Source organism: Sciurus carolinensis, chromosome 7 (genome assembly GCF_902686445.1).
Source record: "Sciurus carolinensis chromosome 7, mSciCar1.2, whole genome shotgun sequence".
NCBI lineage: Eukaryota > Metazoa > Chordata > Mammalia > Rodentia > Sciuridae > Sciurus > Sciurus carolinensis.
Window position 1 is genome coordinate 21,945,377 of NC_062219.1, and position 16,698 is coordinate 21,962,074.

Consider the following 16,698-nt stretch of genomic DNA (forward strand, 5'->3'; position numbering starts at 1 on the left):
CAGGAAAACAACCTCCTCTATTCTGCCACCTTGAACATTCTATGTCTAGGTTCTATCACCTGTTTATTTGATACACTAATACCCAATCATCACAATTACCAAAACATTATAGTAAGTCCTCCAATTTTGTCTTCTTTTTTTTTTTTCTAAATTTTCTTGGCTATTTAAGATCCTTTAATTTCCACATGCTTTTAGAAATAGCTGGTCAGTTCCTCCTCAGCAAATAAAACTTGCACATATTTCTATTGGAATTAAATTGAATCCAAAGATCAATTGGGTAGAATTGATGTTACAATAAAATACTAAGTTCTCCTGAACCATGAAAACAGTAAATCTTGTCATTGATTTTAGTTGTCTTTAATTCCTGGAAGGAATGTTTTAGGCTTTTCATTTTACAGGTCCTACACATATTTTTTAAACATATCACTAAGTATTCAATTTTTTAAATGTTGTTATACATAGTATTTTTAACTTCACTTTTAAATTGTTTATGATTGGCAGATGAAATTACAATTCACTGTGTGTTATAGTTTGGATGTGAGGTGTCCACCAAAAGCTCAACTGTGAGACAATGCAAAAAGATTTGAAGGTGAAGTGAGTGAGTTACAGTCTTAACCTAATCAGTGAATTAATCCCTGATGAGATTAACTGATTGGTAACTGGAGGCAGGCTGGGTGTGGCTGGAGGAAGTGGTTCATTGGGGGTATGGCTATGGGGTATATATTTTGTATCTGGAGAGTAGAAATGCTCTCTGCTTCCTGATGATGGAAGCTGCTTCTCTCTACCACACTCTTTAGCCTCACCTCGAGCTCCAAGGAATAGAGCCGGCTGCCTATGAACTAAGACCTCTGAAACCATGAGCCCTCCTCTACAGATGTTCTGGTCAGGTCTTTAGTCATAGCAGTGAAAAAGCTGACTAAAACAGAAATTGGTACTGAGAAGTGGGGTTGTTACTGTAAGTTACCTGACTATATGGTTTAGAAGCTTTTTGAGTTTTTTAGATTTGGAGGGAGGAATTTTGAGTTACTTAGGAGTACAAGCTGGAAATGCTTTAAATTATTGTAAGTAGAGCTTAATGGCCAATTTTGGTGGGAGCTCAAGAAGACCAGAATGCCAATAGGACTCTGGACAGTGAAGACAGGGCTCAAAAGAATTTAGAGGAAAAGGAGGACACTATTGGTAATTGGACTAGAGGTCATTCTTATTATGTTCCGGCTGAGAAGTTGTCTGCATTTTGCCTGGGTCCTGAGACTTTCTGTGAGGCTTATTTTAAAAGCGAAGGACTTCTTAATCTGGTAGAAGAAATTTTTGGAGCATAGCATTCAGACGGTGGCATGGATATTGCTGGCAGCTTTTAGCCAAGTTTATTGTGATATTCAGGAGCAGAAAGCAGAGTAGAAATATTTGAAAACGTTGAACTTGAAAGACAGGAGTAAAAGTAGGGCTAGGGAAGTTACAGTTGTTAAAGACATTACTGCCACTAAAGAAATGCTAAAGATTTTGCCTAGAGACAATAAGAATCTCAGGAGCTGGCAAGACAACACCCATCTCAAGCTCAAGGGAATAAAGGTGAAAATTCTCTTGAGAAGAGACCAGTGGGAAATCCTTCTTATACATGTGGTTCTAGGAAGTTTTCCAATGTGCTCGGCCACCTAGGTACTGGAGGCTTAGCTACTACTTGAGATGGCAGTAGACCTTGGTGTCAACCATGTGGTGCTGGTTCTGCAGGAATGCAAGAGGCTGGAGAGAGGGGTTCATGGAGGTTTCCTCCAAGATTTCAAAGGTAAGCCCTGGAAGTCAGACAAAGTGCAGCAGGGTCAGAGTCCCTGCAGGCGCTCCCTGAGAAGATAAGGTGTGGAGATTTGAGGAGAAGGCCAAAGCTGCAGTGGGGACCCTCAAGATTAAGAAATGCCAGTCATGTGGGACATCATCCTAGGAAAGTTGTAGGAATTGAGCAGAGAAAAGCCGACAGAAAGGCCACTTGGGCTGCCACCAACAAGGACACAGGGGTGTGGCTACACAAGCCCTTTGGACAGAACATCACCATACCATGTGCCCCAGATGCCAGACGTGAAGCTTCGAGACTTGTTTGCCCAGCTGGATTTCAGTCTTGCTTTGGTCCTATCCCTTCTTTCTATGCCCCTATTTTTCTAAATGGAAATGTTTACTCTGTGCCATTATATATTGGATACTTGTAAATTGCTTTTAATTTTACAGGAGTTCACAATGCGAGGTTGTCTTGAGCCTCAGAGAAGACTTTGGACTTGATCTTTGAGCAATCTAGGAACTGTTGAGACTACAGGGACTCTTGGGAATGGACTAAATGCATTTTGCACTGTGAGATGGTTGTGGTCTTTTGGGGGCCGGGGACAGAATGTTATGGTTTGGATGTGAGGTACATCCAAAAGTTCATGTGTGAGACAATGCAAGGTTTGGAGGAGAAATTATTAGATTAGGCTTAACCCAATTAGTTAATTAACCTGATGTGATTAACTGAGTGGTAAGTAGAGGCAGGTGGGGTGTGGCTGGAGGAAGTTCATTGGGGGCGAGGCTATGGGGTATATATTTTGTACTGGGAGAGTGGAGTCTCTTTCTTGCTGCTTTCTGATTATATGAGCTGCTTCCCTCTGCCACACTCTTCCTCCATGACATCCAGCCTCACCTCGAGCCCTGTGGAATGGAGTCAGCCTTCTTTGGACTAAGAGCTCTAAAACCATGAGCCCTCAAATAAACTTTTCCTCCTCTACAGTTGTTCTGGTCAAGTCCTTTAGTCACAGCAGCTAAAAAGCTGACTAAAACACTGTGTACATCCTATATCCCAAAATCTTATTAAATTCACTTTAATTTTAATAGCTTTACTGTAATTCCTTAGTTTGCTACATTTACTTCTTTATAATCCTGTTGTCTACGAATAAAGATAGTTTCATTTCTATCATTCCAATTTCTCTTCTTCTCTTTCACACGCACACAATTTCTTACCTTATTACACTAGGTATCATCTCTAGTAGTGTTGAATAGAAGTGGTCAGAATAGATATCTTTGCTTTCTTCCTGATCTTTGTGGAGATGTGTTTGGTTTTTCACCATTAAGTGTGATATGAGCTGTAGATTTCTTAAAAATGCCCTTTACGGACTAAGTTTCCTTCTTTCTACTTTACTGATAAGTTTCTTGTTTTGTTTTAAATATGTATGGGTGTTATACTTTGTGAAAGCCTTTTTCTCTTTTGAGATGGTCACTGCTTTAAAAAAATATTTTGTTATTATGACGAATTATATGTTCTTTTTTTTCTTAAGGAAATTTTCATCGTTTTATTGTATCCTGAGGTATTGAAACATCTGAACAAATCAATATCTGGGCGGTGAGGCAGCTGCTTTCTCTACGTCTTTGGGTTACTAGAGCAACTTGTCAGTAGACTACAAAAAAAAAAAAAAAAAAAAAGACAAGCTTTTGCATAACTTAAGTCTTTCCAAGGCATGCGCTGGCACAACACAAACTTCTCCTGTCAGATGCTACTAGTCTAGTGTCCACAACACCTTGCACAACACCTTGGTGGCAGCAGTGCCCTGTGCCCACTCCCACTGTGGCCCTGCTCATGTGTGTAGGCGATTTGGAGCACCTGGAGGAATGGGATGGTACTGCGAAGAGGAGGGAGGAGGAAACGGCATGAGCGCCTGGCCAGGAGGAGGTCAGTTGTGCAGGGCAAGCCTGAGCACGTCATTGGTGCAAACCCAGCGTCGTTGATGTTCTTCAATGGGGACGTCTGGGGGAGCCGCACGACAGGGTCCCCATCAGCCTTTACGCTGAAGACGCAGCTAGCTGGCGTGGGCTGATGGCCTGAGCTGCGATGCTGTGCTGGATTTCCTGGAACAGAAGACTAGACAACCGCTCCACGATGGCAGCTTTGCCCTGGAACTGCTGTCCTTCCCACGTAAGGCATGAAGCGTCAGGATACATAGTGCCTCGTTGGGTTCTGTCATTATCAAATAACTGGTAGTCATGTTGAATGAAGCTGGATCCAGTCTGCTCCCAAACTGGCTCGTCTCTCATTCTGGAGCGTCACGGAGACCCGAGGGGCTGGCAGGATGGCAGCAGCGGCGTGACGGTGGCAACCCAGCAGTCTGCCTTCTTTTCTCAATTTAGGTTTCACTTGTTCTTTTTCTTTTTTTCACATTGCTGGGGTTGAACCCAAGCTAGGCAAGTGCTCTAACTGAACTAAACCCCAGGCGCTTCTCCAGCTTTTTAAGGAGAAAGTTTAAGTCATTGATTTAAACCTTTCTTTTTCCCTAACATTTAAAGCTATAAACTTCTCTTTAGTCACCACATTAGCTGCATCCCACGTTTCAATATATTTTAATTACCATTAAGTTAAAAAATATTTTCTAATTTCTCCTGTGATTTCTTAGATAGGGTTATTAGGAAAAGACTTGTTAGGTTCTAGATATTCGGAAAATTTCCCTATGATTTTTTTTCAATAATTTCTAATTTTACAGTAGTCAGAGAACACATTCTGTATGACTTCAATACTTTTAAGGGTTTACTGAAAAACTACTTTGTGGTCCTACAGGTGATCTGTTGTGGGTGAATATTCCGTGTGGACTTGAAATTGGTGTGCATCCAGCTGTTGCTGCCACTCATTTTCTAAATCTTTTATTTTTTTATTTTTTTTTAGTTATCAATAGACCTTTATTTTATTTATTCATTTATATGCGGTGCTGAGGATTGAACCCAGGGCCTCACACATGCCAGGCAAGTTCTCTACCACTGAGCTACAACCCCAACCCATTTTCTAAATCTTGGCTGACTTTTCTGCATGTATTTTCTTAGTTACTCAGAGAGCAACAATCAAATCTCCAAATGTACTTGTGAGTTTGTGTGCTTCTCCCTCCAGTTTTGTCAGTTTTTGTTTCTTTAAAGCTGTTACTACATATATAAAATTTAGACTGATAGATCTTCCTGCTGAGTACATCTTTTGAATCATTATCCCTGTTAACACACGCCGCCCTAAAGTTTGTTTTGCTTGATATTAGCACAGCCACTTGTGCGTCTTATGAAAAACATGGAGTTGACTTTTGATTTATTATTCAGGTTGACAATCCGGGTCTTTTTTCTGGAATTTGTAGGCCACTCATATGCAGTTATTCACATGGCTAGGCTCAGTCTATATCCTGCTACTTGTCTTTTTCCCATCTGTTCTCTGTTCTTTTTCCCCCTCTTTTCCTGTACTCTTTTAGATTGCTCCTCCCCCATTTCATTTCTGCTTGATGTATTGTATTATTAGCTAGACCTCAATATTTTTGGGTGGTTACTCAAGTAACTTCCAACCTATCTTCAAATAATACTATACCTATTCATATAGAATGCAACAAACTTACAATGTATACCCACTTTCCTCACTCAACTTTGTGGTATTTTTTTCACATATTTCATTCCCACATGTTATATGATCATCCAAAAGAGCTATTATTTATGCTTTAAATAAAAAATTACAACCTATAGCTATCATCACATTCAAATGGAAAACAAGACAAGGATGCCCACTTTTGCCACTTCTATTCAACATAATATTGGAAGTTCTAGTCAGAGGAGTTAGGCATGAAAAAGAAAGAAAAGGCATACACAAATGTAAAGAGAGGGGCTGGGGTTGTGACTCAGAGGTAGAGCACTTGCCTAGCCTGTGTGAGGCACTGGGTTTGATCCTCAGCACCACATATAAATAAATAAATAAAATAAAGGTCCATTAACAACTAAAAAAAAAATTTTTAAATGGAAAGAGAGAAGTAAAAGTATCTCTACTTAAAGATGACACTCAAATATGTGGAGAACCCTAAAGATTCCACAAAAATATTTATTAGAGCTAATAAATATACCCAGCAAATATGCAGGATTCAAAGTCAGCATACCAAAATAAGTTGCACTTTTATATGCTATGCTCATGGTGAACAATCTGAAAAGTCAATTATTCCATTTATAGTAAAATTAAAAATAATAAAATATATAGGAATAAATTTAACCAAGGAGGTAAAAGACTTGTACACTAAAATCTATAAAACACTGCTGAAAGAAATTCAAGAAAACATAAATAGATTAAAAGACATCCTGTGTCCATGGATTAGAAGACAATATTGTTAAAGTGTCAGTATCACCCAAAATGATCCATAGGGTCAATCAAATCCCTGTTATACCCCCCAAGTGGTATTTTTTACAGACATAGGGAAAAAAATTCTAAAATTCATATGAAATCTCAAAGAACCCAGACTAACCCAGAACCACCTTGGCTATATTTTGGAGCACTAACTCAATTCCTGATTTCAAAACTTACTATAATGATATGGCAATCAAAATAGTGTGATACTGTCATAAACACAGATATATCAGCCAATGAGACAGAATAGAAAGCCCAGATTACACCTTCAAATATACAGTGAATTGATTTTTAATAAGAGTGCTTGGAGCATTTAACAGGGGAAGACAGTCTTTAAATGGTGTTAAGAAAACTGGTTATCTACTTGTCAAAGAATGGAATTGAAAACTTAGCTCATGGCACACACAAACATTAACTCAAATAACTCAAAGCTCTTTTAAACTTTAAGAGTTAAAACTATAGAAAAAGAAAACACAGGGGACAAGAGTTATTGTATTAGATTTGGCAATGATTTTTTTTTATGACACCAAAAGCAGGTACATCAGAAGAAAAATAATTAAACTAGAACTTGTCCAAATTCAAAAGTTTTGAAAATTAAAGGCCACTATCAAGAGAGTCAAAATTCAGTACACAGAATGGGAAAAAATATTTGCAAATCATATATAAGGGATTGAAATCAACCCAACTGAGCCTCTAGGCTCTAACTTTCAATTGAAAAAGGTGGGATAGAGGAACAAGTTAAATATTAATATGACTAAACAAGCAGACAAATATAGAACATGAGGCATTCTAAAAGATAAACAGTCTGGTAGGGTAAGATTTTAAAAAACGGAAAAGACAACAAAGGGCAACACGTAACCCTTGACTGGATCCTGGATTGTGGTTCGGGCTGGGGGGAAGAGAGCTTTGAAAGGCATTCTTAAAATAACTGGGAAAACATGAGGCTGTGTTTCAAGTGTGAGAATAAGTATTGTGGTTATGTAGGAAAATGTACGTATGTTAAAAGATGCATATTGAAATAGTTAAGGATAAAGTGCTGATACTTGAAACTTAACTTTTAAATGGTCTGCCAGAGAAAGAGAGAGAGAGAGAGAATGTCAACCCTGTCAAATGTCAGTAGAAGGTATATGGGTATAACCACAATACTCTTCCTTCCTCTTTTCTGTAGATGTGAAAAATTTCAAAATAAAAAGTTTGGAATAACAAAACTATGAGCCACTAAATCATACCAAAAAAAAATTAAAAAGAGCCATGGATATCTAAGACTCCTATGGAACTGTTGTGAAACTGCTTAGACAGTTCTGTACAGCTCCTTGTTCTTAGCCACAATGTAAATGGTGTCCCCTGAAGTCACATAATGACATCACAAAGGCACGGTGGTATCTCATGTTGAGATAGAATTAGAAACAGAATCTTTATGCAGAATTGAAGGGGAAAATGATAATATATACTATATATATTACACACACACATATATATATATACATACTGTATATATGTATATACATACACATATATTTGCTTTTATAGAATTAATAAAATCACTACTATGTAATTGCTACTATCATTTTTAGAGTATGTAGAAGGCATGATGCTTTGGCTGAAAGTCAAACAGAAGCTGGGTGTGGTGGCACATGCCTGCCATCCCAGTAACTCAGGAGGCTGATGCAGGAGGATGGCAAGCTCAAAGCCAGCCTCAGCAACTGAGAAAAGTTGTAGGTAACTTAGTGAGACCCTGTCTCAAAATAAAAAATAAAAAGGTTTGAGGATATGGCTCAGTGGTTGAGCTCCCTTAGGTTCAATTCACAGTACCGAAAACAAACAAACAAAAAAAAACAAGCCAAGCAGAGTCTCAAAAGTGAACCAAGGGCTGGGGATATAGCTCAGTTGGTTGAGTGCTTGCCTCACATGCACAAGGCCCTGGGTTTGATCCCCAGCGCCATGAAAAAAAAAGTGAACCAAAATGTGCACACACCTGGGTTGATGGCTGGAGGGGGTGGAGGTGGGAGAGGCCGGCCTTCTTTAATGGCAAGGGTGCACTGCTTTGCTGATCGAATTGCATTAATGAAGTCTTCATGCTGCTGTCTCCAGTTAGATTTCCTTACAGGCTGAGGCTGTAAGAAAACCAACAAATATTACTGTAGGCTATATACCCCTCCATTACAATTTTTAAAAGAGTTGGGATCTGAATTTACAGAACTGAGACTATGAAATTGGAGAGAAAGGAGAATTTGCTTTTCAAAAGCTCTACTTAAAGAGATTTGGAAACTACAGTCATAAAGTCTATGAGTCACAATAATTGTAAGGAAAAACGAAAATAAAAATCTGGAGCTAGGGAATGTAACTCAGTGGAAGAATGCTTGCTTAGCACGCGTGAGGCCCTGGGTGCCATTCTTAGTGCTACGAAAAATAAATAATAATAACAATAATCAGAAAAACACGCTATACAACTTTAAAGGAAGACAAATGCAAGATTAAATGTGACTTTCTTAATTGCTAGATTTAAAACCACTGTAATGAAAGCATAAACAAGTTTTTTTTTGACACATCTGGAAAATGTCTGAAATATATTTAGAAATCTAAGTGAGCAAGATTATAAAGAGAAGAATAAAGGCAAGTTATACCTAAATGACATACACTGCCTTATCAAGCAAAAATGAAGCCATAAAACTGAGGAATGGGCTTAAATGTACTTACTGTAATACAGAACAGTCAGAAGATACTGCTCGTACCTTGGACTGAGGAGTCTTCCTCACTGTGAGAATGTCAGTGCCCTGTAATCTTTGCTTCAAGGAATTGAAAGGTTTACGCTTTTTGTTGAAGAGTTTTCTACATATTGGTCCATGTCTTTCCTAGACAAGGAAGGGAAGGGATTGAAATTTTGAAAATACACGTTATGAAGTTCTTGATGCCTAGCCCCACCGTAGAGACCCGTTCGCTCCTTCAGAACCTACATCATCCTTAACTCTCAGACCATAGCAGAGCAAATCTATCTGGTTCTCTTCAGCCATATTACACATAACTAGATATTGTGTTTGGACAAAGACAATAAAAGGCTCTTCACAGATCCTTGGATCTTGAATATCTCCCAAAGTTCCAGGCCTTACCGGCTTGGTCCTCAGAATGGTTCTACTGGGAAGTCATGGAGCCTAGGGATTAAAGGTGTAGGGAGGTCTGTAGGTCATTTGGGGCACATCCTTGAAGTGGACTGTGGGACACAGTCCTTTCCTCCTTGCTCTCTTTTGCTTCCTAGCTATGAGGTGAGTGGTTTTGCTACAACACATGCTTCCACTGCCATGATGTGCTACTTTGCCACAAGGTCAAAACAACAGGGTCAACTGATTGTGGTCTGGAACCTCCAAAACTGTGAGCCAAAATAAACCTTGTCTCTCTATAAATTGATGATCTCACGTTGTGTTAGAGTGATGGAAGGCTAACACAAGAGCTAAAGACACTTCAAGTTTGCTTTCATATGTTTAACTTTAAAACATGGGCATTGTGTTCTTGCTCCAACGAGTAATCCTTTAAGTATTCACCATTGCTGGCACAAGGACTGGAGAACACATAGAGCTCTGCCTAGGTACCACCTCCATAGAGTCAGTTATTGTGCCTCATCAGCTTCTTCACCCTCTTCCTTGGTGAATATGTACCACATAATAACTATCGTTTACAAAGTTGCTTTGTCCAGACTCAACTAAGTGCAGACTCTAAAAAATCATTGTGTCTGGTTAAGAATAAGCTCTCTGATGTTAAACTGAAGGAGAACAAATCTGATCACTTGATCAAATGCTCCCTGTAGCCTAGAGATAGGCTTAGGGAGTGAAATGCAGAACAACCAAGACATACTTGACATTCAGTGATCCCTCTGCAAATGAACCTCCTAGTCTCACTACCCTCAGGAGGTGGAGCTCCAAGCTGGCAAAGGCAAGGGCAGTGAGTTACAGGGCCACAGCAGGCCTTGTGAGCTCCCTCCCCGCTCTGCTTTCAAGGAGCTAAAACCATGGCTAACTAGAAGAGCAGATATTTTATTTTTAAAATTTACAAGTAAAACCTACCACCCTCATTTTATAGCCTCCCAATGTAGTTTCTAGTCCAAATCCTTTACATTCCATAAAAGTGTCCTTCATCTGAAATGTCCTGACCAATGATTGCATTATCATCTTCGATTTTTTTAAAAAATATTCTTTCTGGGGACTTTCTTTATAACATTGGGGTCTACCATCTGCTTTACCCCCTAATTTTTGAAATAAGCTTTTATTCAACTTGATAGCCATCAACCAGGGAACTTGATGCACAACTCAGATCTGGTTAACAATGAGAATTTGGATCAGGCCTTACATCTGTGCATTATTTTGTTTAAATGGTATAAAACCCCTGAAATTGGAGGGTTCTGTATACGTGGCAAAGCAGAAAACAGGAAGGCTAAAGGACTTGTCAGAATTAGTGACAAATTTGCGGCTAAGAGCCAAGTTTCCAGATGCCTGAAATTCAATGCTCATTCCTCTAGTCTAGCTAATTTCCCTGGTGTTTTGGCCTTGAAATTTGAATTTTTGATGCTTAAAGAAAAGGCGGAAGAGCCAAAACCTCTCAAGGGATCATCAGCTGTGCCAAGACCCTTCCATCTGGCCCGGTTTTAGGGGGACCGTGGTAAATAGGGTGGCTTTCCTACGTGGCAGCATCAGCCTGCCTCGGTGTCCCCCAGGCCTGGCGGCCACAGGTTATGCACTTCTCTCTCCTTGCTTCCCCGCTCCACATCTGTCTTTAATCTTGGCACCACCACCTCCGCACTGACTTGACAGTTCATTTAACTCCAATGAAACACATCTACAAAATGTCTTCATGTTTACCAGAACATCTGCTGCAAAGCGTCTTCCACAGACTTCACAGGGAAATAACTCCTGATTGCCATCTGCATAAGATTCAAGAGCACATTATGTTAGTTTCATGGAATGGCCTGGCCGAGAAGAAATGACTGACAGGAAGTGGCCTCAATGGCCTGATGCACTCAGTCCTGTCCCTCTCCACCACTCCTTCCTCCTCTTGGAAAGATCCTTCGTAATCTCACCTGTTTTCCTTTGCTAATATAAATTTCTCGCTTTACTAAACAAGTAAATTCCATAACCTTTGGGCAACCAGAGTCTAATTATTTAGCATTTCAAATATTCTTAAATAGATATGCTTTAGATGCAAGTACTTAGAATAAAGTTATAAATGATCCAACATCATCATCTTTGGGATTCCTTACTAGGCTGAAGGCCTAGGTGCCTATGATAGCCCCAGTGCCTCAAAAAACCCATAGTGAAGTGCTCAGTAAGTCCTGGTTGAATATATAAGCCAAACAAGAACTGAATTTCTACCATAGGGCCACTCCTTCATTCAATAAATTAAATATCTGTTGTATGCAGCTCTGTGGAAATGAGGGAAATCACATGTGGGTTCAACATTGAAAAATAGGAGATGGGCTGAGGGCAGTGGTGCATGCCTGTAATCCCAGCAGCTCGGGAGGCTGAGGCAGGAGGATCGAGAGTTCAAAGTCAGCCTCAGCAATGGTGAGGTGCTAAGCAACTCTGAGACCCTGTCTCTAAATAAAATACGTAATAGGGCTGGGGATGTGGCTCAGTGGTTAAGTGCCCCCGGGTTCAATCCCCAGTACCAAAAAAAAAAAAAAAAGGAAGACAACTTATTTTTTTAAAAGTGGTTAGAAAAGTATCGAGAGAAAAGCGAAATGCTGAACTTCTAAAGGCTCCTATGTGACTGACTTCATTTCAGTTTCTCTGGAGTATGTAGATTTTAAAAAGGAGTTTGAGGTCTGAGCATGGAAATTTGATATTAGAACCATATTCTAGCTTTACAAATAAGGAGAACAACCAGAGACTCAACTGGAAGAGTCACCTGATAAAGATGAGGAGGGAGGGAGAGGTGGTGAGAAGGGAGTTTGATTTAAAAGCTGAAAGTAAAGGCCCAAAATGGAAAGGGAAGTGGACATGGGCGACACAGTGTCAAGGAATCTGTGCCATGACTAGACTGGGGTTGGGGATTGTGGCAGAGAGAGAAGCGAGCTCGAGGACCACGCTAGGCTTACAGGCAGAAGGCCTGAGAAGACATGGGGCTGCAGATGGAAGCAGGGAGCTGAAGGGAGGCCATCTTAGGGAGGACAATGACCTCAGCCTTGGAAGCACTGAGTTGAGATCTGGTCGTTCAGCCAGCAGGAGGGAAAGGAGGGAGGTCAGGGTGAGACACACAGATGCAGGCTTTGAGGAATGAAGTCAAGGCAGAAACTGCCAGGGAAGGAGTCATGGAAAGAGAAGTGCAGAGGGGATCCGCAGGGAAACTCACATTTACGGGCCAAGAAAATGATTGTGATAAGCCAGGAGAAGCAGGAGAGAACAGGGTCATGGAAACCAGGGGAAGACAATTTGAGAAAGGAAGGTCTGGTTAACAGGAAGCAGATGGTAGCCTGCTACAGACATTGTTGATTTAAACGATTTTTTCTCACGTCTGTTAATTGGTATTGTATTTTCAACTCAGGTCATCCATCTCAGCACGCAAAAACACCTCTCTCCCACCTCTCTCCCCCCACTCTTTTGGCCTCTGGACTCTAAAACTGGGTCTTACATTTTATTTTCAGCAAAGTTACCCCAACCCTCCACATACTTGTTAATAAAATGTAAAAAGCTGTTTTTTAAAAAATACCTGTTAAGGATAACTTTTTATGAATATGACTAACATTTATATGGTGTTTTCCTTTTCCCCAAACACCTTTTTTGTTTCTCTCCTCTGCCTTCCCAGCACTTCTGAGAGACAGGGTTGGTACTATTTTAACAGAAAATAGAGGCTCAAGATTAGGAGATGTCTCGAAGATCTCGGGTAACACTGTGACCTGAACCAGAGTCTCCATCAACAAGCATTAAGACTATATGAATTCAACCAGCACTACAGTCATAAATCTACAATGGCAGCATGTAACCTGCAAAGCAACTAGAAATTCCTAGAGAATCGATGACCTTGGGTTTAAATCAATGAGTTTTAATTAATTCAATGAGTATAAAATGACAGATATGTCAGGTCCAGTGGCTCACATCTATAATCCTAGCTATTCAGGAGCCTGAGATAGGAGGGTCACAAGTTCAAGACCAGCCTCAGCAACTTAATGAGACACTGTCTCAAAAAAATACAAAACAAAAAAGAACTGGGGATATAGCTCAGTGGTAAAGTGCCCCTGGGTGCAATACCCGCCCCCCCCCTACAAAAAAGAAAAAAATAATAAAAGATACAATATGATTCAATTCAAAACTTAGATACAGATGAACCACTACTGTTGAAGTCTGGAAGCTTGTCTGTAAAGAAGTAACACCTCCTCCGCCAGCAAAATTGAGTGTGGAGATCAAAGAGGTCCATAGATTTTGGCACCATACATTGAATCACATGGAAGGAGATCACTATAGGTACTTAAAAGAACCCCTTGAAACAACCAAAATGCCCTTCAGCAGGTGAATGGTTCAACTGTGGTATATCCATACCCTAGAATATTACTCAGCAATAAAAAGGAATAGTACTGGTAAATTGCAACAACATAGATGGATGGATAAATGTTGAGGGGAAAAAAGCCAATTTCTAAGTCATATACTGCATGATTCCATTTGCATAACAGTCTCAAAATACAAAATTAAACAGATGGAAAACATTAGATTGTCAAGGGATAAGAACTGTTGGTGGGGGAGGAAGATGGTTGTGACAAGGGTAGAATGAGGGAGATCTTCACGTGATGGAATAGATCTTTATTTCCTTGGTGGTAGTGGTTATGCATGTTATAAAATGGTATAGAACTGCTGGGCACAGTGGCTCACATCTGTAATCCCAGTGACTTGGGAGGCTGAGGCAAGGAGGTTTGCAAGAACCTGCCTCAAAATAAAAAGGCTGAGGTTGTAGCTCAGTGGTACGGTCACTCTGGGTTCAATCCCCAGTATTATCAAAACAACAACAAAAAAATGTTTAGAACTACAAACACATTGTACCAATGTCAATTGCCTGCTTTTGATGTGGTACTGTAGTTAAGATGTAACTTGGGAAAAACTGGGTAAAGGACACATGAGATCACTCCATGTTATTTTGCAACTTTTTGTGAAATTGTAATCATGACCAAAAAACATTTAAAATTATTATTTAGGGGTTAGCAAACTAAGCCTGTAGGTCAAATCTGGGATCGTGTTTTGTAAATAAAGTTTTATGGAACACAGTCATACTTATTTGTTTAGTATCTATTGTTTTTACACTACAAGCAGAGTTGTATAGTTGTAGCAGAGACCATGTGACCTGGACAAGCAAATAATCACACTGATTGGTCCTTTACAGGAACAAACTGACAACTAAAAACAAAAATATAGCAATTAAAAATGATTTGTGAGAGAATAACATGGAAAATGTTCATACACTTAATGCATTCATGTATTTACAAAGAAAGCCTGGAAAGACACATACATAGAAACTACCTCTGGGAGTAAGAATAAACATGATTATTTTCTAGTTTCCTGCATTTTCAAATTTTTTTTTTACAAAGATTATGAATTACTTTTTAAACTCAGAATTAATGAGTAACTTTCAAAAAAATATAGAAGGGGCTGGGGCTGAGCTCAATGGCAGAGCGCTTGCCTAGCATGTGGGAAGCACTGGGTTCAATCCTTAGCATCACATAAAAATAAACAAACAAAATAAAGGCATGCTGTCCATCTACAACTATAAAATTTAAAAATATATATATAGAAGAACCCCTGAGATAGAAAATGTTCTATAACAGTAAGTATCAACATTCCTTTCTTCTCTTCCCTCCATACTTGGGGATTGAACCCAGCGGTGTTATTTATATCTGAGTTACATTCCCAGCTCTTTATCAATAAATTTTAAATTTTCAGATAAGGCTTTGCTAAGTTGCTGATGTTGGCCTCGAACTTGTGATCCTCCTGCCCCAGCCTCCCAAGTTGCTAGAATTGCAGGCATCCATAACACCTGGCATCAACAGCTGTTTTTATCTTTTCCCTCTCTACTTGGATTCATACTTAGTCAACTATTATGGTGGCTATTATTTTTAAACGTTTGTTTATGATATTTGAAAATTTTAAATAAGGAAAAAAGTGATTTTGCTTACATTAAAAATAAAAGTAAGCATTATAAATATCTCAGCTCAAAAGCTTTATAAGAAACATGAAGAGGATGAGGAATACAATATAAAAAGTTCTACTCTGACTTGATTCTGACTAGATACTCCCATTCTGAGCTGGAAGTTAAAAATGCTTTTAGCAATACATGGCATGGTAGAGAAGGAAGACATTTTCTCATTCACGTCAGCAAAGAATTCTTAGGTTCTTTGCAGTCCAGAACATGAAAATAGTTAGCAACATCACCATCTTCCATGGCCCTATGTTCAGGTGTTGGCACAGTGCCTCAATTTATCAACTAAATCTAGGGAATACGAGTCAGGAAATGAGACAAGGAATTAAAACTATTCAGTTCTGAGAGCAAACGGAACGCCTCATTTAATTTTGCTTTCTCCACCAAGCTCCAATGAAACCGCAGTAAAGGGATGAAGCAGCATGGACAAAGAACCATGAGGGCAGAAAGAAAAGACAACAGAAAACCTGGAATCTGTAAGGCTGACAGACAAGGTAAGTGACATGGAAGACTTAGAGCTACTTCAAAATCTGCTTCCCAGGGGACAGTGGGAAGAACTGAGAGCCACATTACACCACACAACCTAAGTCACGGGAACCCTGGGGCACCAAGAAGCTCTATGTAACTGGTGCAGGGTGAATGAGGATGAAGTGTCAAGATATGGAGAACCAAGAGGAAATCTGAATCGGCATTCCCCACACCCCCTGGGGAACCTCTGGACAACCTCTGACTGCCTCAATGCCTCTCTAGACATCTCACCTCTGGAGAGGTCTACACACTCACTAACGCAAGGCGTGGGGACTATAGCAAAACAGGTAGCTAGGCAGGTACAGATACTTATTCACGTACATGGCGTTCTCAATGTGGTAGTTAGGTCCTATAAAGTCGGCGTATCCCTGAATTAGTAAATACTGAACCACTGCTCAGAAATGCAGGGTTAGGCTTCTGTGGATCTCAGGCCAAACAAAAATGTTTGACATTGGATCAATACAAACCCTTACTTAATGTGCATTTCTGTTTAAGAGACATCTATTTAATATGTATTGTTGACCCAATAGCACTGAATTCATGCCAACTAACACTCATGCCTGAATCAAAGTTACCTAACATGTGCCCTTAAGGCACATCACAACCTCGAGTTTAGGAACACTAGATGGCACTTCAGCACTATGCTTGGCAGCCATTTTGAACGATGAAATCATCAAGAAAAAGGCCAAGAATGCTTTAAAAAACAACAACAAAAAAGTGGCACTACATAGACCCCGAAAACAACGCTTGTTTACAATGAGATCTTAAACCAGGAGGCACACCTTGCTTGATTTCAGCTGGGAATGTTTGTTGGATGCCTTTTTTATGACTATGTATTTCTCCTAAAATGACCGTATGAGTGC

The 16,698-nt window shown here is 39.7% G+C and overlaps 1 protein-coding gene and 1 pseudogene across 1 annotated transcript in view; both read right to left on the reverse strand.

Annotated features, from left to right (window-relative positions):
• The window catches only part of Zc2hc1b (zinc finger C2HC-type containing 1B), a 44,768-nt gene extending 28,610 nt beyond the window's left edge, over positions 1 to 16,158 (reverse strand). Inside the window, exons 1-4 of the mRNA XM_047559157.1 lie at positions 16,095 to 16,158; positions 10,990 to 11,051; positions 8,875 to 8,994; positions 8,118 to 8,256 (exon numbers count right to left, since the gene is read on the reverse strand). Of these exons, the coding sequence (XP_047415113.1) occupies positions 8,118 to 8,256; positions 8,875 to 8,994; positions 10,990 to 11,051; positions 16,095 to 16,158 (385 nt within the window). The remainder of the gene's footprint in view (positions 1 to 8,117; positions 8,257 to 8,874; positions 8,995 to 10,989; positions 11,052 to 16,094) is intronic.
• LOC124987956 (nuclear transport factor 2-like) lies at positions 3,687 to 4,047 on the reverse strand (annotated as a pseudogene).
• Positions 16,159 to 16,698: the final 540 nt, after the last annotated feature.